A 26574-nucleotide genomic window follows, 5' to 3' on the forward strand; every position below is an offset into this window, starting at 1 on the left:
TATCAGTTTTATCTAAGAAATTGTGTTCCCCCTGGATTTACAAACTATTTCTCCCATCTGGGAGTCTTGTTTTCCATTATATCGCTGTTCATTCTTTTTTACCCATCATCTGTATGTTGCTAAATCCAAGTATTTATTCTAAGTCTTCACTCAAGTTCTTATTCAAGTTCTTCTTGACCTGTTAGCAGCCTGCCTACCTGCTCTTCCTTCGCTTGATTCCTCAGAATCCACACGGTGGTGGCTTTTAGCCTCATCGCTGGTCTCAGTCTTCTTTGCTTTTTTGTCTTCTTATCATTTAACCTTGGGGTCCTCCAGGGCTTTGATCTTGGATCTCTCTGTTCTTCACATTCATTCCCCGAGGGACCTGTGGACTCTTGGAATATTAAGTCCCATCTCAGTACTGACTCACACATTTTACAGTTCAGCCCGGGCATCTCCCCTGCACTCTAGGTTTATATACGCATCTGCCAAGTGGCTTGTCCGCTTGGACGTCTAACAGGTGCCGCACACTTAGCATATCCCAAGCTGAGCTCATGACTGTTCTCGCCAGACCTGTTCCTCCCATGGTCTTCACTGTCCAGCGACCGGCAGGTCCATCCTCCGGGGAGCTGGGAGTCGAACTTGATGTTCCCCTTTTCTCACACCTGTATCAATTTTATCAGCCAATCCTGTTGGCTTTACCTTCAAAATACATTCCGAACCCTAACAGTTCTCACCGCCCATACTGTTACTCTCCCGAGCCACAATCTCTGTCGTCCTGGATTATGCACCAGGCACCCCGTGACTGCAGGAGACAGCTACCCGGCCTCTCCTCCTCTGCCCCGCCCCGGCCGCCAGCCCCACTCCGTTCTTCGCACAGAGCCCGGGGATCCGGTTACCGTTAGACAGATCACGCCCGCCTCCTCTCAGAACCCTCCGCGGGCTTCCCTCTCACTCGAAGGAAGAGTCAAAGTCATCTGGAACCTCCGAGCCCTAAACTGCCCCGCGGTTATCTTCCTGGTGTGCCCTGTTCTCAGCTCTCCCCAGCGCTCCCACCTCGACGGTCTCATTGCTGTTCCTCGAATACTCCCAGCACGCTCCTACCTTGCTGCCCCCGGGGCTGAAATATGCCCCCCACAGACATGTGCATGACTCCCTCACCTCCTTCGCGTGTTTAGCATGGCTGCTTCGTTCTGTTCTGTGTTCTTCAAGAATTCAAAGGCCGGATCTCTCTTAACCCGCATAAGTCAGCTTTGCGTGCACATTCTGTCCCTCTTCCCAAATATCCCTGCTGTATTTTCGATGTGTTTTGCAGGCTTATCTTTTGCAGATTTGGTTCTTGGTAAAGTGTATTCACGGGTCTTGCTGCTTTGATCTTAGGCATTTTTATTTTATTTATTTCATCGTACCCTCTTCATCTCTGCCTACTCGTGTTTAATTACTGTTATATTCCTTTTTAAAATCTTCCTTTTAGAAAAGTTGATGGTGTTTTTATGAAACGGTTCACTGGACAGCCAGCCACTCCATCCTGCGCCGGCCGTCCTCCCCGCGGAGGAAAGCCCTAAACTCAGAGGGGCCGCGGCCCGCCCAGGGCCACGCGGTGGAGGTGCCCCCCGCCAGCTCCAAGGCCTCCCCCACCACCTGCTCTTTTTTATTTCCAGAACAGGCAGAGCTCTGGCACATGTTTGAATCAACTCACTCATTCATAAGTGCCAGACATGGTTCCGAAGAGCGAGCCAGACAACAGCGAAACAAACGAGAACATTATTTAGAGTACTTTGGGAAAAAATAAAGTAGGAAATGGTGATAGGAAGTGATGCCTGGGTGGCTCGGGTGGTATCAGTCCAAGAGGTTCCCCTGGAGCGAAGACTTGAGAGCAAGAGGTGATTTAATAACGATCGAAGCGGGGTGGAGGACAGAAGGCTCCCCGCTGTTACCCGCTCCTCCCCACGCTATGCAGTGTTTTGATCACACGATTACTTGAAAGTTCAAACTGGTTTATTTATGCAGGGTGCGTTCCCACTTGCACCAAATTCTCAGGGTCTCACCAGAACAGATGAAGGCCGTAGCCACTGGCACACTCGGGATCGTGGGAGTTAACCTGCGGGAGGGCAGGTGTAGCTTCATATGACAAGGACAATTGTGTCTGACACAGGCGGTTTAGTTTTCCTCTCATGTAAAATATATCTACAGGCAGGTGGTCTAGCCATGACATGGGCGAGCGGTCCTTAAGTTTTTGCGGACCCAGGTTCCTCCTAGTTCTCAGTTCTTGATGGTATGACCTTCAAACTCAGCATGGCTTCCAGAGCTCCAGCCATCACATCCACATTCCAGAAAGCAGAATACGGAGGCAGGCCGATGCCATCCCTTTAAAGAGGCTCCCTAAAATTGCACACTGTACTTTGGCCTACATCTCAGGGTTCTCAGAAGTCAAAGACAGTGGCCCCTCCTGCTATACAGGAGACTGGCAAGTGGAACCTTTAGCTTGACGGCAATGTGCCAGCTCTAAGTCACGGTTCTCGTTACTGAGAAGGAAGGGCGGTTGGCTCTTGGAAGGCAATGACAGTCTGTGCAAGACCCACAAATTATTAGCTAAAATAACTATGGCTAATTAAAATGTGGGCTTATGTTAAATTGAAATCTTTTCAAATTATCTCCTCTCACTTTTTTTTTGGTCAGATCATTGAATTAGAATGTTATACAGATCACATGCATTTTTGTAATACTTCATCTATATATCAATTTTTTTTTTAAAGATCTTATTTTTAATTTATTTTCAGAGAGAGGGGATGGGAGGGAGAAAGAGAGGGAAAGGAACATCAACATGCGAGAGATACATCAATCAGTTGCCTCTCACACACACCCCGACTGGGGACCTGGCCGGCAACCCAGGCACGTGCCCTGACTGGGAATCAAACAGGTGACCTTTCAGTTCGCCGACCGGCACTCAATCCACGAAGCCACACCAGCCGGGGCAATTTCTTTATTCAGAGCACGATGGTCATAATTTTCTCACACATTTGTCCCCACCACCCGACTCTGGGCGCCCTGAGAACATGTTGAACCCCATGTTCCTACCAGAGGGCGCACTGTAGAATACGCAGGCAGGTCATCGACTTACTCAGCACACATTTACGGCTCACCAGGTGCCATCCAGGTGCAGGGAAAAAGTGGAGGAAGAGTGGGAGAACTCCCATTCTAGCAGAGGAGAGGCTACACAAATATATCCATGAAGTAAAATCATGGAACAAACAAGCATCACAATGAACCGAGAAAGCAGAGAGGTTATCTGCTCCTTGCTTTGATTTTACCTATGCTAAATTGTTTGAAGAACGTGATAGGAAGCAGATTTTTGGATTACTGCACTTTTCCAGGGAATTGCTTAACGATGGTCCAGTTTTTCTGTTTTTAGCCAAGTTGTTCTTAATTAATATTTGTTTCTCCAAATGCAAAGAACTGGTTATTGAAAGTATCTTTAAACTTCAACTCGACGTGTAGCTTTACAAATTATTCTTTCTAATGATAAAACCACTCCCAGGAAAGTATCTGTTATCAATCACTGTGACGTCCCAGAAGTAACATCTGTATGCAGTAAACGCAGTTCACTGTGTGAAAAGCGCTTACGCGTATTTGAACGTGCTTGTGTGTGACGGGTGTCATTTCAGGACTCACAGCTCGTCATAGAAGCTTATAAGTCGGGGTTTGAGCCTCCTGGAGATATCGAATTTGAGGACTACACTCAGCCGATGAAGCGCACCGTGTCAGAAAACAGCCTTTCGAATTCCAGAGGAGAAGGCAAAGCTGAGCCCAAATTTGGTGGCAAATCCAAAGGAAAGTTATGGCCGTTCATCAAGAAAAACAAGGTACTGATGGTTGGTGCCCGGTGTGAAATGAGTTTGATAAAGTGTGCAGATTTTGACTTTATCTTCTAGTCTTAAAAAAACAACAGAAAACAAAACTAGGATTCTAAACGTATAGCTTCCGAATGCAAAAAAAAAAAAAAAAAAAAAAAAAAAAGGTAGTGTGTTATTTTCTTTGAAAACAGTCTTTCTCTTTGGTGGTGGTCCCTTTGCCATGGCCATTTGTCTAATTTCACATGCATTGTCACTCTACCGTGTCACCCACACTAACAGATTCCTGACCTCGGCCACTTCCCATCACGCCTTTCGCTCCTGAGCGTCCCAGACTGCTGGCTTCCTGGGCCGGGACAGGGGACCGTGTGCAGAATTCCTGTAACCACTTACCCGCATATCTAATTGAAATTGTTCCCATGGGTTAATAACTTGGTTTTGAATTCATGCTAACATGTGGGTCCATGAACACTTTTCGTTTGCTTTTTATGGTCCGGTGCGTAGGTGCATGGCGCCATTAACCTGGGCACATAGTACGATGAAGGCAGCGTTACCACTTTCGCCTTAGAATAATTTAGTCTTTAATTTCGAAAAACTGTCTTGCTGTTTGCACAATCTTAGCCTTTAAGGTCTTTCATTTTCTCCCATGAAGCTGTCTAAGTTTAGGTGGTTTCAAAATATTTACCCTTCTGGCTTCAACTGGTTTAGAGTAACTGATTAGAACTATAATTTGCATGGGAACGTCTGCATGAGCCGCTTGTCAAATATTTCCCGCTATTCTTCCGTTGCGTTACTTACTGAAAATCCCACTCTCATCATTCTCTTCATTTTGACATATTCTCCATGTTTTCCTTTGGACCATGGCCTAAATATTTAATTGTTTGTGTTTTACTTGCTTTGGATTTCAAATATGATTTGATGCTTACTTTTGTTTTGTGTCTTATCTTCTTGTTTCTGATTTTTACTGTCACTGCTCCATCTCTTACACGTAGCTTATGTCCCTTTTAACATCCCCCCATCAGCCTCCCCCTCCTCCCCCTGCCTCTGCCTCACCCTCTGCTGTTCCCAACGGCCCCCAGTCTCCCAAGCAGCAAAAGGAACCCCTCTCCCATCGCTTCAACGAGTTCATGACCTCCAAACCCAAAATCCACTGCTTCAGGAGCCTAAAGCGAGGGGTAAGTCCTGCTCCGGAACCCTGTCTCTCGTGCGCTATGGTTGCATGTTTCGTTCTGCATAACTTATTTTGTTTGTGAATGAATTCATTGTGTTTCCCCATAACGCCAACCAACAAGAACCTGTGATTCGCGATATGTGGTTAGAGAAAAGAGGAAGAAAGAGGGGAGGAAGCAGGACGGAGGGAAGGCGAGGGCCAGCCCGCCCAGAGCTCTTTCTGTCCTCAGCACATTCTGGAAGGACTGGGAGATGAGGAATGAGAAGCCACTGTAGAGCGAGACCATTTTGCTTAGTTCTTCCTGGAACAGTGCTCACTCCGTGAAGCCGCCGCTCCCTGAGCTACGCGTTGGGGTTTGAATGGGAAGTAATGGTTCGCGTGGTTTCTTCCGCTGTTCGGGAGGACTTAGAAGATGTTGGTAAAAATTCCGATAAAACTTACGGAATGATTAGCAAAAGCCTAATGCAGCGTGTGTCTTTGAAAGGTGAACCGATGAGAGCAGCTGCTGTTTACTGAGTGCGTATTACCTCCCAGGCTCTGTTCTGTGTGCTCATTTACTTTTTTCAGCCTCCCTAGGAACCAAGGTAACTCGGGCTTCTTCTCTTACTGAAAAATAAGAAAACTGAGGCAGAAAAGGATGAAGTTAGGAAGAGGGACACCTGTCCCTAGGTGGGGATTCCATGGCTCCCACCTTGACGGAGACTCTGGCACAATGCAGGCGACTCATAGCACGCATTGTGGAGACTCAGGTGGACCCTTTGAGTTACAACCGCACGCGCCTAAGTCCCAGGTTTCGTGGAAGTGGCCCAGCAATCCAGAGGAGGTGGCAGTGTGGGAAGAGGTGGGAACGAAGTGATAGGGAGTGTCCCGAATGACTGAATTGTCAGTCTAGTCTAGGCTGTCCCCAAGTATTTTAATGAATAGTGAAGCGAGGCCGTCGAGAGCACACGTTTAGCACTGTAACCCGGCCGGAAAGGACTTCTCGAATCCCGCCCCGCGGGACCAGCCACGCGGCTAGCATGGAGGTGCTCTCCTACGAACCTAATTTCTGCTTTTCCCTTCTCTGTAAAAAGAATGCAGATATATAATGGATACTGAGCTGTTCCCTATAAAATAAGGGACAGAGACCCCCATTACATTACATGCAGTGTTTTTCATGAACATTACAGTCGGTAAAACTGTCTTGTTTGAGGCCCCCCCAGCATACCAGGTGCAGAATCGGATATTCCATTTCCTGGAGGTGCCGGGACCGCCGTTGTGAGAAGTCCGAACGTAGTGTCACGCGGGGACGGCTGCCGTGCTGAGCCCAGGAGCCAGATCCGGGTGCGCTGGCTTTCTGGGCTCCCCAGCCTCCCCCGCTTGCTCCTTGGAGGAGTGCCCACGTCTGACCAGCTGTTTTTGCTGGACTGGACAGTGTTCCATTGACACTGTAGATCAGTTGACCCATAGCTGGCACTACTGAAGCCTTTACAGGGCTCTCAGGCGTTGTGTGTATAGTAAATACTCAGAAGCACGGTCCTCTGGCATCTCGCGATGCAGGGCGCGGACTGGCGGGGACAGTCTGCCCTGCAGCCGTGGCTCCTCTCGCGACATCGCACGGCCTGTTGTTGCACTTGGTTTCTGACTCCGTGTCCCAGTGTCCTCTGAATGTTTAGGAGAAATCCAAAGAATGTGGTCAGTAAGTGTCAGAAAAAGACGGCAAGGGAAAAAATACAGTGACATGGGAAGCTACTTATTTTGATGATTTAAAGGTCCCCTCCCCCCCCTTTTTTTACCATAGCAAAATGAATTTTATTTCTTACTCCTCAAATCTATGTTCAGCAAACCTCTGTTTAAAAAATTTCCTAAATGGTGTGTTTTGTTTCACACACACATACACACACTAAAAACATTAATAAATATATAGAAACTCATTTTTTTCCTTTATGTTAGTTGGGGTCAGAGTTGATGTCCCTTCAGGAAGTAGCAGTGCAAAAAGAAAGAAAGAAAGAAAGAAAGAAAAGGAAATATATCATAGAAGTAAGATCAAGAAGTGCAAAACAAAAACCAAATCAGAAGTTTGGGGAAATAAATTTATTTTAAAGCAATTTCAAAACAGAAGGTACATGGTTTACAGGATCCATGAGTAAGATAATAGAGTCCTTGCTACTATTTTGTCCATTCTGCTTTTTAACTTTAAGACTATTGTGCCAAAGTTAGGGAAAGTATCCCAGGGAGATCACAAGTCTGGGATTTTAATGTGTCTTTTCATTGATCGTGTTTGCAGCTTTCAGATCCAGATTTGAATAATTTGTTCCTATTACCAAAATGTATAAATCTTGGGCAAACACTTCTCAGCTGATTTTGTTTCTAAGTAATTAAACAGGATAAAATATTTTTGGTTGTCAATCGGTGACATTTGTAAGAAAATTTTGTTTCATTGAATATCTTTAAAGATTGGCATGCCACTTGAGCATTATTAACTATTACTTTGTCTTTACCCTAGGTAGTATGTTCTCAATTTGCAACCTACAGTGGGTAATTTTATCTTAAATTAGGATTTCTTTTTCCGGTCTGAGCAAAGGACTTCTAAATCTAAAATATGGACCTGTTTGCCCGATGTTTTAGAGTCAATTGTATGGAAAGATGCCATCAAAGTTGCTCAAATGATGTTGAAAATCCTTCCCAACTGTTTGTCATTTTATTCATGTTCTCTTGTTCTCTTGCTGACTATTGGCAGACTCAGTCTTTCTGTTTTCACAAAGAACTCCCGAAGAGGACGATAGGGAAACCCACGTATGCTTTTGAAGCTAGGGACTATGTTGTAAGTTCACCTGTCACAGCCGGGTCACGCAGTCACGGCACAGGCACTAACCCCGGTGGTACTGCCAAGACTGGGGACCCAGGGGCACCCGCTAACGCTTCCACCGAGAAACGAAATGGTCAGCTCAGAGACCCAGACGCCAGGGGGAAGAGCCTGGTTGTGTAAATTCAACCCCTGGCTGCTTCATCCGGGAAAGTTGCATGGAAAAAGGAACCCAACTTTCCAGGAACAATCAGACTTCCTAAAAATGTCAGTAAGCAGAGCTTGGTTTTATTCCCTTCTCATGGAGGGCGACTGCCATCCTGGATGTCGCTGGGTTGGCTTTTACGGCAGAGCTTTCCCCCTAAAACGCAGCTGCAGGGCGTGGCCACAGGAGGATGACGCTCTTACGGATGGCCCTTGTGCGGCACTGTCCCGGGTGTCCGCGCCGGTAACAGCTGACCCCTAAGGGAGTCACACCAAAGTCCGTGGAGCATGAGCCAGGTCCTAGAGGAGTGACATGATTCCCTTCCACACAGCACTTAGCGGATCATTGTCGCTGTCCCCTTTCTCTGTACTTGAGGTTAGTACCTGTGACTGCCCAATAACACATGGATGCGCCAGCTCTGTGTTCCCGCCTGTACTGTTGACACTTGTGGCTCCCCAGGTTCCATAACTGTCGCCTGACACTGACAGCTTTTCAGTTCCCCAGGTGTCTCACCGTGCCCCATACGCAGCCTTTAAAATGCCCTCTTAACAGACGATTCGGTTTTTAATCGTCAGTGATCTAACCGGCTGGCTTACAGCGTGAAACCAAGAACCTGTTTACGGCAGGGAAATGGGGCGTGTCCCACAATTCGGTATCCCCTATTTCTCTCGGGATTGATTTTCAGTCCTAACAACTTATTATTATAATGAAGCGCTAACATTCCTAGGCTATTCCTTTTGATGATGGGGTTCTGTGGTTTGGAATGCTTAAGAATATGTAACTTGAAATAAGAGAAAGAGCCAAAGAGAGCAGATAGAGTATCAAGTTCAAACCTCGGTTCTTGGAGCCAGCGACGTTTAGCGGATAACGTGGGGGAAAACGTTTGTCTGTGGCAGTGTGCTTGTGGGGAAGGCGTCTGCAGAGCCGTCCGCTGTGCACCGTAAGTGTTGTCTGGGAAGAGCTCGAACCGCGATGAGCGGGTAGATCTGTGCTAAGCTCACAGGAGGGGTACGAGGAGGTGGCGGCTGCCCGCGGAGCGGCCACACGCGGGGCTGCGCACCTGCGCCCTCGAAAGCTTTGTCTCCCAGCTTTTTCCCTTAAAATCCTCTTTTTCTTCAGGCGGACAGTTTCCCTAAAAGCTCGCTGCCTATTTACTGAGAAGTGTCAGTTCTAAGTTAATCTTAAGAATTGGACTTCCTAAATATGGTTAGGAAGTTTTGGATACCCTCTCTCCTCCTCATTTAAAATGAAAGGGCACTTTCTGTAATACTTTGTCTCCAACATATTTTGGGGTCCTGCTTTCACGACTCACGTTGGCCTGAACTTTTAGGACTGACAACAGCTAAGCCAGCCTGCACTGACCTCTCAGGATACTGCTTTTGTAGCCCCAGGCAGTCTCACTGATTCATGAAGAAGTGTTCCTTTTCCTCATTTTCAGACGCCATTTAATCTGCTTGGGGTCCAGTAATGACTACACACCTTTGCTAATCTTAAGGCCCAACAGGATGGCAGCTGCTGTGTCCAGATGGCTGTCACGGAAGCCACAGCAAGGAGGAGCGCATGGCTGTTGAGGCAGTTGGCTGTCTGGTTCCCAGAGCTCGCTTTCGAGAGTAGCTGCTCCCATGAACTCCCCAAATGCCACGTTACCTCTGTGGCTGGGGCTCAGAGTCCATGGAAAGCCTCTGGCGACCTTTCCGCGTGGTGTGCGTGTGCTCTGGGGGGTGACAGCCTCGTCCCTCTGCCTCCAGCCTGGCGCTCAGGGGCTTCCTGGCTCCTGGAGGTCGTTTCTCAGAGCAGCTTCCACTCCTTGGTTCCCTGTTCACCAGTCGGAGAGTTGGCCCAAGTGCCTGTGAGAAAGGCCAGTGTTCATGTTTATTAGGTTTCCTTCACGTGAAAGTATAACCTGTGTGTTGTGGAAATAATTGCTTTGCAGACCCTTTTAGTCTGTAGCAAGTTTGGTGAACACAAGACCGTGTGATTATTTTTGTCTTTTCTAATCATTACGTGCCCCCAACTCCACAGTTACTTCAGCTCCTATCCAGGCTGATTGGGACCATGGGGAACTATAAACGGAAACTCTCCTTTTTCCATCAGTTCTTTGCTGTTGGCCACGTGGCAGCTAGAGAACGTTTTGGCGGGGATCAGCCCCTCTTGTGAACTTTTGCACAGATCCGCTCCGAGTCATTTTCATGAAGCGCCAGGTGAATTTGTATTATGTTGATGCGGTGAAGCTGACCGAGTTCCCCTTCTTCTGATGCCTTGTTTCTCTCTCTCTCTCTCCCTGCCCCCCTTCAATTTTCACATGAAGCTTTCTCTCAAGCTGGTAAGCACAATGATGTCCTGCATGTCCTGAGTCTAATCAGGTTTCCTGCTGCGCGTTCTGTGGGTGCTCTGCCTACCCGCTGAGTTAACTGTTGACTTGCATTTCTCTTGTATGTGCTGGTGTGGCCCTTTCTTTATTAGACCTTTGAAACACAAAGATTGGGAAGCTAATAGATCTTAATCTTTTCACATTGCTAAGAAAATTAATGCTTAACTCATGATTTGGGTTTTTGGGGTTTTTGGGGTTGGTTTTTGTTTTTTTTTTTTTTACTATGGGGGCCTTAAGAGGGTGGCACATGCCGATGAGCTTTATCTAAATCTGAACATAAATATTAAGTAGTGGGGAGTTTATTTATTGGATCTTTTAGAATAAAGGTAAATTTAATTGTGGTAAGATGCTCCCCCCCAAGAGCCACAGAGCTGATGACAAACGCTGGGAGCCTAGGGGACACGACCAGGGTGACAGCAGTCTCAAAACACGGGCCCAAGGCTGCCTGTGGCAATGAGAAACCATGACATCTTTCAGGTGCTACTTAAATGCGCCTTGTGTGTAGCTGATTCAAGAAGTCATAGGAGGATTTTGCAGACAGCAAAAAAAGCACCCTAGGCCTTTCCATAATGTTTGACTCAGCGTTCTGGGCTCTTGCTGCTTAATTGTATAGCCCTAGTACACCAACTAATCATTACGTGTACTAAAAGAAAACCTTAACCAACAGAACCCCTAACTATGCTTCCGATATGCATAAGTTACATGGGATTCTCAAGCCTCGCAGCTGAGGATATCCTGAAATTACGGGCAACGGTAAATGGTGACAATTCAACCAGGAACAGGAAGAGCAATTTATGCTCTGCTGTTGATAACACAAGCTCCTATTCACGGTTATTCTTACATACACATGTGCGTGTAACTGTGTATGCACCCACATATGTACAGAATTGTTTCGACCTGAGTCAGTATTTGGCAACTGACCCAACCCTAAAGAAAATGAATGTTTTCTTAAACTGAACATTTCTTAGACTGAGATAAAGATCTTGAGACTAGTCCTTGATTAGGGAAAAGAAGAAGAGACCTAGATGTTTACATGAACCACACTCCTTAGCAATATGAATTTGGGAGAAACTGGGTCAATTAACTAGGAACCTCTCGGATACCAGGGGTTCCTTCTTGCCCTTTATTTGCCCGTTTGCTGAGGTGTTAACCAGCAAAAGATGGTGATACCGGGCAGTCTCTGCAATGTGAGACACAAATCGCTTTACCAGCCCGGTGTTGAATTGTCACTGTACACCATTCCTCTGGAGCTGATGACGACGTGCGGTGCCACACAGACATGGCTGGGGTACAAAAACTGTAACCCTCAAAAAGCAGCTTGTTCTTGTGCTCTTTGGGGGGAGCGCCTGGGAAGCAAGCGTTTGATTCCAGTTGCTATAAAACAGCCATTTAAAGGATACACCTGTGTGTGACCCCTACTTCCAAATCCAGTGCTGCCCCATCCTCTGTACCCCGGGGCCCTCCGGGATTTCAGAACATCTCTTCTGACTCAAAGCTATATGTATAAATTCTTTCATGGCAAAATGAATCCTAGGTCAGCGTGTTGTCTAAAGGAATTCAAGCTTCAAAAAGCTAATTGGACAAAATGGCCTGTTCAGGTGTTTCCAGAAACCCTAAGTTTCTTTGGCTCTAGAAGAAGCCATTGACCTGAATCTCCACAGACAACGTGAAGCTTGTGTGAGGCGTGGCTACTGAGATCAGTTTTTAAATAACAACACAGAACACAGACGACATGTGGAAAGGGACCTAACTGGTCCATTAGACTGACTCCTGATCCACTGAAAAGACTTCCTCGATTTACTACGGAGTTATTTTGGTTCTGCAAATAGTCAGGGCTACACCGTCATCGTCGGGGGCATCTACCTGTGAGGCAGCCACAAGTGCAGCGGGTTTCACTCACACAGTTCATTGCGCCCGTTTACCCGCCAGCGCAGATCTTGCACCTGTCGCACCGAGCCCCGGGCTTCCAGCGCGGGAGCCCCTCACCGCCGGTGGCCGGTTCAGCCGGAGCTGGTTAACATTCAAAAGAGATGTAACATTCAGCTCCGCAGTTGCACTAGCCACTTTTCAAGTGCTCAGCAGCCATGTGCGGCCCCTGTAGGGGACAGTGCAAATGTGGGACATTTCCGTCGCTGTAGAAAGAGCTCCGTTGGCCTGGGCTCGCTGTGCGGCTCAGTGAGCCTCAGTGAACTCACAGGCAGCGCCCGCTGCGGTCCCTGACTTCTGAACCAGTGTGCCTCGCGCTGTGTTTTGCCGCATCCCAGCACCAAGGAACAGAACGGAACCGAACCTCGGCTCTAGGCCATGTGCTGCTCTGCTCTAAGGCATCGTGAGAACGAACGGTTGAGTGTTCAGGCTCAGCGGTCGAATTGCGCACATTGAAAAGCACGTAATCCAGGCTTCGAGTATCATAACATAATAGTATATGGGCAAGATTTGTTTTTCTATTGAAGATTAGTTTGCTTCATTTTCATTTTAGAGGCAAATTGAATTGCCTTGGTTTGGCATTAGGGAACAGTCGTTTCCTTTCTGGTTTTACTCCCATCTTATTTCTCCTCTCTCTCTCTCTCACTCAAACACACATACACACATACACACACTCACACACACTCACACACACACACACACACACACATGCACACGCTTTAGAGCATTAGCCAAAAGGTCCTTTGTGGCCCTTGCGCTAAGCTATTTGCTGAATCACACACCTCCGGCACAGCCGCCTGGCATTTTATCATATGCTGCCCAGGGACTTGAGTTGCAGGTCCCCAAGGAAGCTGCTGGGCAGCCTCAGCTTGACTGGGGAGTGATATTCTGCAGGTCCCTTCCTGCCCACCCGCTCCCCACGCCCGCCTTGCCTTCCTTTAATTGGCTCCAGAGAAAAATCTCTTGTCCAAATGCCTTGGCTGGTCCCTGGTTATCAAATAAATTCCTCTTTCTTTATGAAAACTGCCTCATTCAAGTAAAAGCACTTGACAACCGCCACTTAGCTTCTACCAAGAGCACCAGTGTACGTCTTAGCAGCTCACTGTTGGCATGTTCTGCTCAAATCACACGCACAGAGGAAAGAGAGGAATTGTTTTTGAAAGGGAATCAAGATATCAAAATACTCTTCTGACGGGCTGGGAGCAGCTGCGACTGATCTCCTGCGCTGCGGGCGGGCATCTATGAATTTTCTGAGATTACCCTAAAAATGCCAGAAAAAAGTGGCCAGACATGCAGCGGCAGCGGGCCAAAGAGCTCAGTGGGGCGGGGGGATCTATTTTTTTAAATGTCCTTTTCACCCACATCCTCTGAGGAACTAGATGTCCCATCTGTCACTTCACAGGGACGGAAACTTTTGGCCTCGGCCTGTGCGAAGAGACGGGAAGAAATACTCAGACCGGGGGACGGGGCGGGGGTGGCAAGGCAGAACCTGCCGCATGGAACAATTGATGGGGATGCTCACCCCTATTTTATAGGAAGTGAACCAAAAATTTAGGCTTGCTTAAAATTGCAGTGTTGCCACCAACACGGGCAGTGACACGAAGAATGTGTCTCAAAATTTGTGTTTGGATCCTCCCCAGGGTCGGGAGTATTTCTTCCTCTCTCTTCCCTGCAGCATCGCTCCTGCCTTTTGGGAGGCGCCCCTGGGCAGCCTCAGCGGAACCTGCGAGGTCTTGGGACTTGCATGCACTGATTCTGCGTCTGGGCTGGTGCCGTGGGAACGGGCCTGCAGCCCAGGGGTCTGGGGCCTCTTCCTGCAGGCCTGCCCCGCCCCCCCACCCCCCTGCAAGGCTCCTTCTGGCTTATTTCTGTTTGCATCTACAGGGCGCAACGCCAGAGGACTTCAGCAACCTCCCACCCGAGCAGAGAAGGAAAAAGCTCCAACAGAAAGTCGATGAATTAAATAAAGACATTCAGAAGGAGGTGGATCAAAGGTAGAGTGGATCATTAAGAAACTCAAGTGCGGCCCTGGCCCGGTGTGGCTGTTGGTTGGGTGACATCCCGAAAACCAAAGGGTCATAGGTTCGATGCCTGGCCAGGGCACATGCCTGGGTTGCGGGTTCAGTCCCCAGGTGGGGTGCGGGATCACTTTATTACAGCCTGGGAGAATTTTTTACCAGTAGACTCATTCTGAGTTTGGGGAACAGAATACATAGGATAATCTCTTTTATCATGAGCATATAGGTGAGTTTTCTTGTACAAATGAGGAAGAGAAGCGTGACCTGCCTCCCACCCACTCCCCTGCCCCCACACCCTAGCTTTGGGTCCAAAATGCCCTTGCCTGTCTGTTCAGTGGTAAGTGACCACGAGCCTTCCCACAGCCTCTCCGGTCTTCTTGTCTTTCCATGGGGTGCAGTGACGGTGCACAGAGAACAGTCACGGCTTGTCTCTGCACACGCCCCAGCCCCGAGGGGTGTCCGTGGGCCCTTGCTCTGAGGAGGCGCTGCTCGCGGCGCCCGCTGGAGGGCTCCCTGTTTTCTGAGCTGCTCTGTGAGTTTGACGCTAGCGATCGTGGGAGGAAAAACGTAAGACAAGATTTGCTGTCTCTTCCATTGTCACTCCCTCCCCCCGCCCCCCCGCCCCACAGTCATAACCTGCAGCTCTTTCGCATCACTTGGGGGATATTTGTTAATAATCCTGGTTGAAAACCCTTTCATTAATTGTCTTTGGCCTTGTGCTATACATTCTCACTCAGTGAGTCAGGCAAGTCATTCATCTCTCTGAGATTCTGTGCCTATGGAAACGCCACATGCCGATCCCCCGTAAATTGAGTTATATGGAAGCTGGGTTAAAAGTTGGCTATGCCGAAAGCAAACAACAAATGAAGGCAGCACCGCTCCAGTGCATGCAAAAGCAAAGCCGCTTTCTGTTCTTTCCTTTGTTAGAGCGACTCCTGAAAAATGGGTCGTTTTATCCTTTTACAAAGATTGTTACTGCATGTAAGAGATGGAACACGTTTAAGTCACTTTGTTCCAGTTTCGTATTAGACGAATATACTTTGGGAAATGAAAATTTTGTCTCTGTACTTTTTATTACATGTAGGACAAAATACAAAAGGGTTTATAAATATATAAACCAATTAAACCTCTTGCTGTTTGCTAAGTAAACAGTTTTATTTTGTATAGGAGCGAGAAGTTAGGACTCCAGTATCTGAAGTGACATTTTATAGGGTGTTGACAGACTTGCACGGTCTAATGCCGAGGAGAAAAATCTCCCTGTCACTTGGGTCCTGGCCCTGGAACCCGGTTAACCTTTTAACCCCGTAGTAGCCCCTGCTGGTGAGAAGGCAGATGGCTTTCAAGTGCTCACCTAATGACTGTGCATGGAGCCTTCATTCTGCACAAGGAAGCCTCTCCTCTAGGCACTGAGGGAGAAGCAGCGAACAAAACAGACGGAGACCTCTGTCCCTGGGCAACTTGCCTTTTGTGCAGAATAAATGATTTGAGCCGAGAGGACATCATTTGGAAAACTGTTTTGTTTTGTGTTTTTTAATAGTTAATCCAAAAATGCAAAGAAGGAGGGAGAAAAGCGCATAGACTAAGGCAGGGCAGACCAAAAGCACACGTCTGGGTGGCAGGCGGGCAACGCGGAGCGCTCGGGTGCCCAGGCTCCGCACCGGACCCCCGGTTCTCCTGCAGGCTTCGGGCGGGCGCCTCCACCTCCTGGTGCTCAGTTTTCTCACCTTTAAATGGGAGCAAAGGTGCCTGTTGTGAGGACTAAACACGTCAGTGTGCGTGAAGCGCTGAGAACAATGCCTGGCACATATGTGTTTGTCAAATAAAACAAATCAGTGTGTTAAATGTAAAGAGACCTTATGGTTCCAATGTAAAGAGATGTTCAGATTGGACAAAAACCCAGTGTCCACCTGTATGCTGTCTACAAAAGACACGTCTAACTCATGACATATAAAATGGGTGAAAGTTAAAGAATAGAAAGTAGATACCCTGCAAATGCCACCGAAGAAACCTGGTGCAGCGAGGCTGACTCCCAGGCCCCACCCTGTTCCACCCAAGAGGATCAACTCCATAATAATAAGCGATTCCAATAACAAATGGTTCAGTTCACCAAGAAGATACAAAATTTTAAATCCATAGGACCTTAATAGCATAACCTGAAACCACAAAAAAAGTTATGCCATTAACCTTTTGACATTAAGTCCAAGAAACAGAACTACATCATTAGAGTGGGAGATTTTTTGATGCACTTTCCTCAATAATTAATAGAACAGATTACCAGCATCAAGATAGATATCTGAATCATATAATTCATAAAACTCAGCTAATACACACATACCCGGTTGCCGCATGATACACAATGTTTTCAAGCACGCACAGAACACTTCCAAAGATCACACATGTCCTGGTTTCATCATGGAGACCTCAACAGAGATTCAAGGAGAGATGCTGTTCACGGCATGTTCTCTGAGGCCTACAGTGAAACAGATCGGTCATGAAAACTCAGAAATTAAGAAACGTAGCTCTAAACGCACAGACTAAAGAAGGACTCATGCTAGATACTGGGAAAGACATGAGTCAGCGCTGGCCCTTAACACACATCCTCCGAATCAGTTTCTGGGGTATCACTAAAGCTTGAGGACAAAGGGACACTTAGAACTTTCACTACAAAGAGCGCTAAAAATCAGCGGGCACTCTTCAGAGAAGTCTTTGCTGAGAAATTAGGGCAGTGGCTAGAGGTGTAAGCCACGAAGTCAAGAGAGGAATCTTGTAAAGGTGGACGATATTACAGCCGTAAGAACGTTTATGCAACTGACGCCTGTTTGTTGAGCATCTACCGTGTGCCAGACGGTCCTGCCCCCGGGGTTCTATCACGGTTACAAAGGGCTGGAGTCCACCCAGCTTCCTCCAGGGGCTTCCATTCTAAGCACAGTAATAAATGATATAGTGTTGGACATGATACATGCCATTAAGAAGAAAAGGAAACAGTGGCAAGTAAGGGACCTGGGACTTCAGGAGGGTTGGAGGCTCTAGTGGGAAGGCGGCCGTAGGGAGGAGCGGCAGTTCTTCGAAGCCCCCCAGGCCGGCAGGATGTCTGGGCTGATACGCGAGGAAGCAGGTAGAGAGGGGTGGAAATTCTCTTCCTGCCAGTTCTATATTTTTAGTTAAACTATTTCCCAGGACCAAAGTCCGGTGTGGTGTGTGGTCTCGTGTTGCACCACTGGCTTAGATTTTCTTTTGCCCAAGCTCGTTACAATTGGCAGAACCATTTGCTCTAAACTTCGAACAAATCCCGCCCTCCTGAAGCCAGAGTTCAGGCCGGCAGAGCCCTCTGGTGCTGGCGCGGACCCGCGGAGGCCTGCGCCGTTTCCCTGGGGCTCCCTCGCCCAGGCCGCGGGGGGCGGGCTCCCCAGCCGCATGTTCAGGAGGGGCTTGGAGCCTTGCATGTGTGGCTTTGAAGCTCTGTCGCCCGCCCGTCGTGGACACCAACCATGAGGTCCATTTCCTAACAGTTGAAATAGTGTATAATACTGTAAAACTATCAAAGCAGTTAACCGTGCTTCTTCATGAAGCAAACAGGTTGCAGCTCACAAGACCCACGACGCCAGCTGTAGCTTTGGTTTGCGTGGAGAATGTGCATGTGGAAATATTTGCCTTTGGTTCATTTTTTATTATTTGGGGCAAAAGGAGGGGCGGGACTGATACATGTTTCCTACTCACTGAAGACGACAGGGAGACCCCGTTCCAAAAAGCCGTCGAAGCTTTAATATCAGTCTCCGGAGTATCTGGACCTTGGGAGCAGGGTCCTAGAGAGGAGTTCTAGAAGGGACGCCGGCCCCAGTGTTCCCTTCCAGCCCACACTCTCACACAGTCCTCCCACTCATGTGCTTTCCCAGGCGATAGCAGAATTTAAGGGGCCGGTGACAGGGACCTTCCCACATGCGGCTCATCCTTCTCTTTTTTCCTCAGAGATGCTATCACGAAAATGAAAGACGTTTACCTAAAGAACCCGCAGATGGGAGACCCAGCCAGTCTGGACCACAAATTAACAGAAGTCAGCCAAAATATAGAAAAGCTGCGACTAGAGGCCCAGAAATTTGAGGTATGGAGAAGCTGTTGTTAGGGGGAGAAAAAAACAGAAGGCAAGGGTGTCGCGAAGGTCAGCGCGGCCACGGACCACGGGCGTTTCTCTCCTCGGGGCAGGTGCGGCTGGGCGCGCCGGGGGTCACCGCTGCGGCGAGAGGGAGCGTGCGCTGTCACCCCCGAGGGTGCCGCTTCCTCGGAGTCCTGTCAGATGGGCACCACTGACAGGTGCGCTGATGTGGCTCCAGTGTCGAGTTTTAATTTAAGTGTTTGACTTAAGTTTGTCCCGCGACATCTCCTGTTGACAAAGTGTGACTGGGAATGTCAGAGAATCAGAGGACAGTGAAATTGAGATACACTGTCGTTCCTTCAGTGGACCCGTTAGCCAAGGCCCCGGACGTGGAAGCCAGTGGGAAATACAGATGAGCAGAAAACCCTGCTGCCAACCCCTTAATACATGTTTCACAGAGAGAGGAACACTCAGAAGCTGGGGGCAGAGGGCTCCTTCCCCCACCCCCCACCAAAGTCAAAGACTGCAGAGCAGGGAAAAATAAATTAAGAAATGATCGTGCCAATCAGAATAGGTTATTTCTATCAATGAAGGGTCCAATAGGGCTTTTTTTTTAACTGTGTCTAGAATCCGTCAAGAAGTAATGAGCGTTTGGGTCTTGAGAACCTAGAAATGTCCTTTTCTGATCATTTGTAATCCTTTGCCTTTTGAACAGTGTAACTATTCAAGCCGAATAGTGTAACTAGTGGAGATAATTTTGTCTACTTTGATTTCCTACATACAAGTGTCTTCACTATTAAAAAAATGTTACACTCCTTAAAGGAAAGAAATGGAAAAAGGAAGTGTGGCTTTCACATTGAGTCACTGCTCCAGGGTGGCAGTACCGTCATGTTTCCCAGGGTGACCTCATGGTCACAGAATTTGGAGAACCCCAGAAGGAACTAAAAGTGATTTATCTGAAATCACACTGCAGTTTAATGGCCAAGAGGTCGACAGGGCCCGGTGCCCCTCCTGCCCCATCTGGGCAGGTGCGTAAATACATCCACTTCCCCTTCTCCAGCTCGGGAGGGGACGGAAGCAGTGAGTCACCTTTGAGTCCATCTCTACAGTCAAATGCAAAACCCCCAGACCGGCCCCCTGCAGCCCTCGTATCAGCTTCCATGGCCGAGAGCAGCCCCCGCTGGCGGCTCCAGCCTCCGGGGCAGGGCCCTCAGCTGAGCTCAGGCCCGGTGTCTCGGGGCTTCTGTTTGCAGGCCTGGCTGGCAGAGGTGGAAGGCAGGCTCCCGGCTCGCGGCGAGCAGGCCCGCAGACAGAGTGGACTGTACGACGTCCAGACCACCCCGACCGTCAACAACTGCGCCCAGGCCCGGGAGAGGTACAGTATGGGCGCGGCCCTGCTCTCTGGCCAGTGGACAACTCTGCTTTCGCTTCTCGATTCTGGGATCTGGGAACGGGCATAAGGCACGCGTCAGACACCAATGTGTCTGTGATGGCGGACCCGTGATTTTCCCGCGGTGCCGGTTTCTGACGCCCCGCGGGAGATGGGAAGATTGGAGACAGTCTCATTTCCCAGCGCTTGGCGTCCTCACGGGGTCGGTTGCTATAGTTGCTGCGCATTTTGCTTTCTTGAGCAGCCCGGATGGCAGTTACACGGAGGAGCAGAGTCAGGAGAGCGAGGTGAAGGTGCTGGCCGTGGACTTCGACGACGAGTTCGACGACGAGGAGCCGCTGCCGGCCATCGGGACGTGTAAAGCCCTCTACACATTCGACGGTAACGCTGCGCAGCGCCACCGCCCCCGTTTCAAAAGCCGTCCGAGCCGCCTGTGCTCTCTGGGAGCCAACTTCCTTTTAAAGCCCTCTGTCTGCCTCTCATGTCTCTTTCGTTCTGCTGATAGTATTTTTTATTATTAATAATAGTGTCGTCGTTAGGTTGATGGCTGTATATTTTGCCTTCGGTCCATATAATTTAACGACTTTCGGTGAGCTCAATCGCAGCAGGTTGTTTGGAACAGTGATTATTTCGTGCGTTCGTTCCCTATTTATAGAACTCCTGTCCTGAAGAGGCTCTCGAAGGGGTGGGATGCAGGCGGTAGGTAGGGGGCAGCATCCCCCCCTCCACCCCCCGCCGAAGAACAGAGCTGACAGGCTTCTCGGAGAGGCGGCAGCAGTGGGCGGGGGGCACAGACTGTGGGGGAGTCATGGCAGGACGGTGGCCCTTCCGGAAGGGAATTCAGAGAACTCAGCGCCACCAGGGGTCAGGGGCATGGGCACGGCCAAATGCGGGGTTGGCAGCGGAGCTCAGCTGTCCTAGGCGGTGATCGCGCAATAGAGGACTGGGAAGCAGGCGGTGCCCGCGGGGGGGCGGGGTAAGGGACGCATTTGGATTTCCTTTGGCAAGCGTGGTGGAGCCATGAAAGTATTTGAGCAAGGCCTTGATCCGGTCAGGGCTGCACCTTGGGACGCTTGTCTCCTATGAGGAGGAGCAGTGAGAAAACAGGGATAATGGCGAGAAAGGCGAGCCGGGCGCTGCGCGGGCACCGCCACATGGGGCGCCACGGGCTGAGAGTGAGGGCGCCGCGGCCGAGGCAGCCAGACCGCAGATAAGCTGGGGAGGCCCTGGCACAAGTGAATTTTCATGGTGACAAAACAAGAGAGCGAAGGACCAGGTTAAATGTTCCCGGTGTTACAGCATGTCTACCCCATCTCCTCTCCACCAACCCCGACCCCCATGCCCCCTCCGTACCCCCGCTGGCAGCTGCCCAAACCAGTGGCCTTTCAGAATACTGTCAGGCAGTGCTGGCTCGTCCTGTGAAATCACCTTAGCAAATGGCCTTGGGGGCCTCGAGAAAGGGGTGGACACAGACACGCTGCCATTAACACCCTGCTCAGGCTCCCGGTGGCTGCAGGTGGGAGCAAAGAGGGCAGGGAATCAAAGACAGTGCATCCTGGGACAGGGAGATGTCCCTGAGATGGGAGAGGAGGAGGGGCCCTCGGAAGAGGGAGCAGCCAGGAGCCCAGCTCCACCCTTGCTGTGCTTCCCGGGTGAGGAGGACATCCAGGCGGAGGTGCGCCCGGGCAGGCCTGGAAGAGCCAGGGCGGAGAGAGCTGCGGGCGGTGTGATTAAAGCCGCAGGAGCACGCTCACCCCCAGGGAAAGGCAGGGAGAGGACCAAAGGGCCCCGCCCCAGGAATTGCCTGCCTTTCTGGGGAGGGGGGCGGTGAGGGCCGGAAGTCGTCACCCTGTGTGACCGCGGCATCTGAGAACCCACCTCCCCTTTGACTGCGCCTCCTTCACTGCGAAGCTCTCTGTGTGCTCTCGGCCGGATTTCCCCAGAAACCTGACCCGTCCTGTTGTTGCCGTTCCAGGTCAGAATGAAGGAACCATTTCAGTCGTGGAAGGAGAAACGCTGTACGTCATTGAGGAAGACAAAGGGGACGGGTGGACCCGCATCCGGAGAAATGAAGACGAAGAGGGCTATGTTCCCACCTCGTACGTCGAAGTCTATTTGGACAAAAATGCCAAAGGTGCTAAGACTTATATTTAATACAACTTAAAAAAAAAAAAACTTTTTAAAAGCAGTTGGAGTTGTTTCTCCCCACAACTGTGACGGGTGCAGGCCGTTCTTCGACAGACTGGACGGCGGGCGCCGGTAACGGCTTTCCTGGCGTGGACGTTCGGGGTCCCCCACTGAACGGCCTGGCCTGGTTTTGGCTATTACCAAGTTTCACTTGCTGATGACATTTTATGTGGAAAGCGGCCAATGCCAATTTACAACTGTGTCGTTTGAAATCTGATAGACGCTCCCCCTCTGGCAGTATCCGTAGGTACCAACAGAGCGGCCTTCTAGCTTCTGATCCATGTTTCCGATTTTCAAAGTCCACACACATCCCAGGGGTGCAGAAGACTTCCTTTCTCTCATTTATATCTAGTATCTGCCACAAACTGAGCGACCTTAGGAGGTTACAGTCTGTAGCGTAGCTCATTGAATGAACGACGCTGGCTGGTTGAGTTTTACAGGCGCTCACTTCGGAGGAGGTCCTAAATAGAAGCTCCCCCTTCTTGAGTAAGGAAGCGAATAAGATTCTTTTATTGGTACCAAAAATGTGTATTTTTACTTAAACCGGGGTAAGGTCATTGTTAGAGCATATCAATCCTGTTATGTCTAATTGATCCCAAACCACCAGTTGAAATCCAAGGGGGTGTGGTTGGTCACCCAGTCGGTTTTTCCACGGGACTAGCGGTCTCCCCGCCGGCAGCTGACAGGTGACCCCAAGTGCCATGCTGTTTGGACGTGATCCATGAGAACGGCCCACGCCTGCCCGGCCGGAGGTTCTGGGGCAAGAGGAGCTGTATTCAGCTGACCCTCCCGGTGGGGCCGTGAGGACAACAGGCAGCACCTGCGTCCACACACAGACGCGGCCCTAGCCCATCGCTTTGTGAAGCGGGGATTTAAAAAATCATTGCTTCTTTAAGCCTCAAAGTGTGAATTGACTGCAAAAATCATTTTAGAATTGCTAGCTGGTTTCATAGGATTAACTATAGCCAGAGTGAAATAGAATGTGTCACCGTCTTTAAAGGAAACTGGGTTACATGGGGATTTGCATTTTGGAGTTGGCAGGACAGGTAGTGAAATTATCACCTGCGCAGATGGGTACCAAGCCCAGTCCTGGGAACCTGCCCTGAGATCACACAGATCAGCCGTAAACAGGTCAGGGTAAAGGCGTTGGGTGGCCATTCACTTTTTATTTGGCTTTGAAAGTCACTCATGTCCCTCCCACACTGACATGGGACATGAGCTTCTCACCTCGGCACTGTGGCCCCTTTTATACGCTCAAGTCACTATGCAGCTGGTTTTTAAGGCGACAGCAGCACCTCTGGGGACCAGGACCTGGCGGGAGGCATGAGCACTTGTTGACGATTGCCGCAGAAGGTTCGCCCCTGTTTCCCACAAGGGCCACCCGGAAGGAAGCTGGGAAGCTGTAGCGACGGACAGCCGGACACAGAATAATCCCACATCTCAGGAGCTCGCAGAGAGCGAGCGGAGAGGCCCGGGCGCCCTCCCCCGGCTTTCCCCGTGGTCACGGCTGGCCCCGCTGGGCGCGGAGTCAAAAGCAGGAAACCGGTCAGTCGGCCCAATTTTTTAAGTAGAATTTTTAAAATTTGTAGTTCGAATTTCTTCAGGATTACTATACTTTTGCTAACAAAACATCAGTAAAGCCACCCAGCCAGAGCCTAGACCCCTCTTTTTCAAGAAGGGAGGTCAGAAAACCAGCGGACCGCGCACCCCAGGGGCGTGGCTTAATGAGCTGCAGGGGCTCAGCCTGGGGCCTGGCACCCGCCATGCTAAGACCTAACCTTTCTTGCCGGGGCTGAGCTCGTTTCCAGACCACGAGCTCCTGGAGGAAGCGAACTAAACACGACAAAGCCTCCCGCGGGCAGGCCCACATCAGCCTTCTGAAGCACGCCTCGGAAAGCGTGGCGTCCAGGAGGTTTTCTCTTTGTTTCTTGTTTTTCCCTTGGTGCTATATGAAATCGGTTCAGAAAAATAGCTCCGTAGGTTTCCCCAGGCGGTGTGGATGCATAAATTAGGACTCACACCAGGCGGTGTGGATGCATAAATTGTCCCTCAGTATCCATAGCCCATGAATTGTGATATTGACGAAATGGTGATACTTTATGGTTTCATGTCACTGAAACAATCCCCAGGGGATCAGGCCTTTCCCTTGTCTCCAGAAGTACACTCTGTTTTCTTCCCTAGTTATCTCTTCAAATAAGAGCAGCAAAGTCAGCTTGTTTTAGAAAGTTTTCCCTTGTATTTTAGAAATACAATTCTAGGTGACTCATGTGTATGGAGAGGCCTCTTCCGTCCCGTGTTCATAGACCTGCTCAGCACCCCCCCTCCACACACACACACACACACACACACACACACACACACACACACACGCAGTGCCCGCTTCCTGCTCACCCCGGTCACCCCGGCCCATCAGCGGAGTGGCTTGTTCTGTTTCCAGTCTTGCCCGTGCCCTTGTGCGTGTGTGGCGTCTACGATGTGACTCTAAAAATTGCCAAAATGTCAAGACTAGAGTAACTCCCAGCTGGTCAACGGGATCGTGACTGTCTTCTTCTCTGGTTTTGTTTTGTTTTTGAAATTGCTTTCTGTTAAATATGTCCGTAAGCCCTCCCCCAATATATTTGTATATACTGCCATTTAAAAACTAAAAGGATTACTTGAATTCGTTGTTTTAACGTTTTACTCTTTTATCTGTTTGTTTTATTGGTGATTCTGCTGCCTAATGACCTTTTTGTTTGTGTAACCGCTGGGGAAGCCGGAAGGACTGTTTCACGGGTCCCTAGGGCCCTGCCGGCTGCTCCACACTTGAGTTTATTATAGACACTTGGGTTCTGAGTAAGTTTTGTTTGAATACGGCCAACGTGATTGTTTCTCTCTATTCTTACCCTAAAGAAAAGAATCTGTCTGGCACCTTTTAGTTGTACCCTCATATCTGCCTCTCTAATAAACGTTGTATTTTTTTCTCAGTGTTGTTAAGTGATTTTTCACCCTTCTGAGGTGACTCTGTGTATCACGAATGTTTAACTCCTTTGCCTTCAGTAATGGGGAATTTTCTAGCCAAATGCTTCTTAAAAATTCTGCCCTTTCCCTCTTGACCTGATGACACCTCCTGCTTCTCCCCTGTGTGCACCTAAGGGCTTCAAGAGTCTGTCTCTGGTTTCTCTCCCCCCCACCCCCCAAGATGAAGAACTTTCACTGTTTATAGCAAGTAAACGTTGAGTGACATACTTTCCTTTTCACCAAAGGGGGTGGCGCAGGGCCGCGAAAGCACCCACAGTGGAGGGAGCGGCCTGTGAGCCATTGCCTTGTTCTGGGAAGCCGGCCACCTTTCTCTCTCTTAGAACTCAGTCTAGAAAGACGAGTTGGGGTGGGCGGGTGCTGCTCTCTTAGGTGGGCTTCTCTGAAGGAAAGATTGGGGATTAAACCGTGAAAGTTCCTTATCTGTGGTATCTCCCGGTAACTGGTTGTGGTCCTGCTAAAGTTGCCCTCTCCCCCAGCCCTGCCCCCCAGGGCGGCGCTGCCCCTGCGGCAGAAGGCCCGCCCCCGGCCTCGGGCCTTCCTCCCTAACTGCGGTTTTTCTTTCTTTTTGTGTTGTAGATTCCTAGAGGTGGTTTCAGGAGCCTCGGAGCCTCGGGAGCCTTCCTAGGAGAAGCCCTTGTCTCTACAGGCCGGCGCGGAAGGATCGCTCCCTGGCTGGGCTGGAGCCTGGCCTGGTCCTCCCAGCCTGAAGGGGCGTCCACACGCCACGCGGCTGCTTGCATTTTCTTTCTTTTCTTCCTACAGCATGCTCCCCGTGGCCCAGCGCTCCCTCCCACGCACAGTCTGGCCACCTTCGGGGTGAGGGTGGGGGTGGGGGTGGGGGGAGAAACAGGTCTGTCCCCAGCCCGGTCCTCGCCCCACGCAGGACCACGGAAGGCGACTACTCACGGCCTCCCACGCCCCCAGCTCCCGCCTTGGTCCTTGGTCCTCCTGGCCCAGCCCGTCCACGGTTCACACTGTGCCTTCTGTGAAAACTTTGCCACTGGTCCCCTGGGGAGACTAACAGAATCCGGGTCAGGAGTGGAGCACCCCAAGTGACAGAGCACCCACATGTCACTGATGTGGTCCCGTGTCATTTACTCTAGAAACAACTCATCTTCTCCCAAGTCCATCGAGCATTCTGTGGGCCTTTTCTGATGGCAGGTCCTCACCTCGTACTCAACTTTGGCCCTTGAGACACGTCGCAGCCTGAGAGTGCCAGTGGTGGGCACTGGACACACGCGGGCACGCGCGGGCACGCGCATGCCCACGCACGTACACATGTATGCACACGCTTTTGGTTGGGGCCCTGCCTCTGCCCTGGGAGTCAGACTCCAGCTCGTGGCCTGCCCCGCTGTCCTGTGCGTGCCCAGCCCTCGCGGGGCTGAGGACCGACGGCCCGGGCCAGCAGAACCTGTGCTTTAGCTCGTTGCAAAGTGAAAATTCCCCCCCTTCCACCAACTCCACAGTTTGCATCTTAGGATTGTAGCGCTCCCATCACCAAAGACCCTGTGCTTCTGTGGTCCTTTAGTGACCCTGTGGCTCCTGCACCCACATTTACCACGTGCCCTTCAGGCCACGTGGGC

At 49.9% G+C, this 26574-nt stretch overlaps 1 protein-coding gene across 14 annotated transcripts in view; it reads left to right on the forward strand.

Annotated features, from left to right (window-relative positions):
* Positions 1 to 25790, forward strand: part of FNBP1 (formin binding protein 1) — a 110092-nt gene extending 84302 nt beyond the window's left edge. Inside the window, exons 9-17 of one of the 14 annotated variants that reach the window (XM_054584230.1) lie at positions 3645 to 3842; positions 4823 to 5005; positions 10300 to 10314; positions 14173 to 14282; positions 18273 to 18405; positions 19650 to 19771; positions 20028 to 20167; positions 21762 to 21920; positions 25568 to 25790. In XM_054584230.1, the coding sequence (XP_054440205.1) occupies positions 3645 to 3842; positions 4823 to 5005; positions 10300 to 10314; positions 14173 to 14282; positions 18273 to 18405; positions 19650 to 19771; positions 20028 to 20167; positions 21762 to 21920; positions 25568 to 25575 (1068 nt within the window). In that variant the 3' untranslated portion in view covers positions 25576 to 25790. Of the gene's footprint in view, positions 1 to 3644; positions 3843 to 4822; positions 5006 to 10299; positions 10315 to 14172; positions 14283 to 18272; positions 18406 to 19649; positions 19772 to 20027; positions 20168 to 21761; positions 24902 to 25567 lie in introns of those variants that run through there. The other 13 variants (XM_054584228.1, XM_054584229.1, XM_054584234.1 and 10 more) reach the window with 13 other exon arrangements.
* Positions 25791 to 26574: the final 784 nt, after the last annotated feature.

Source organism: Pteronotus mesoamericanus, unplaced genomic scaffold (assembly GCF_021234165.1).
Source record: "Pteronotus mesoamericanus isolate MK-2021 breed Mesoamerican mustached bat unplaced genomic scaffold, CSHL_Meso_final contig_78, whole genome shotgun sequence".
Taxonomy (NCBI): Eukaryota; Metazoa; Chordata; class Mammalia; order Chiroptera; family Mormoopidae; genus Pteronotus; species Pteronotus mesoamericanus.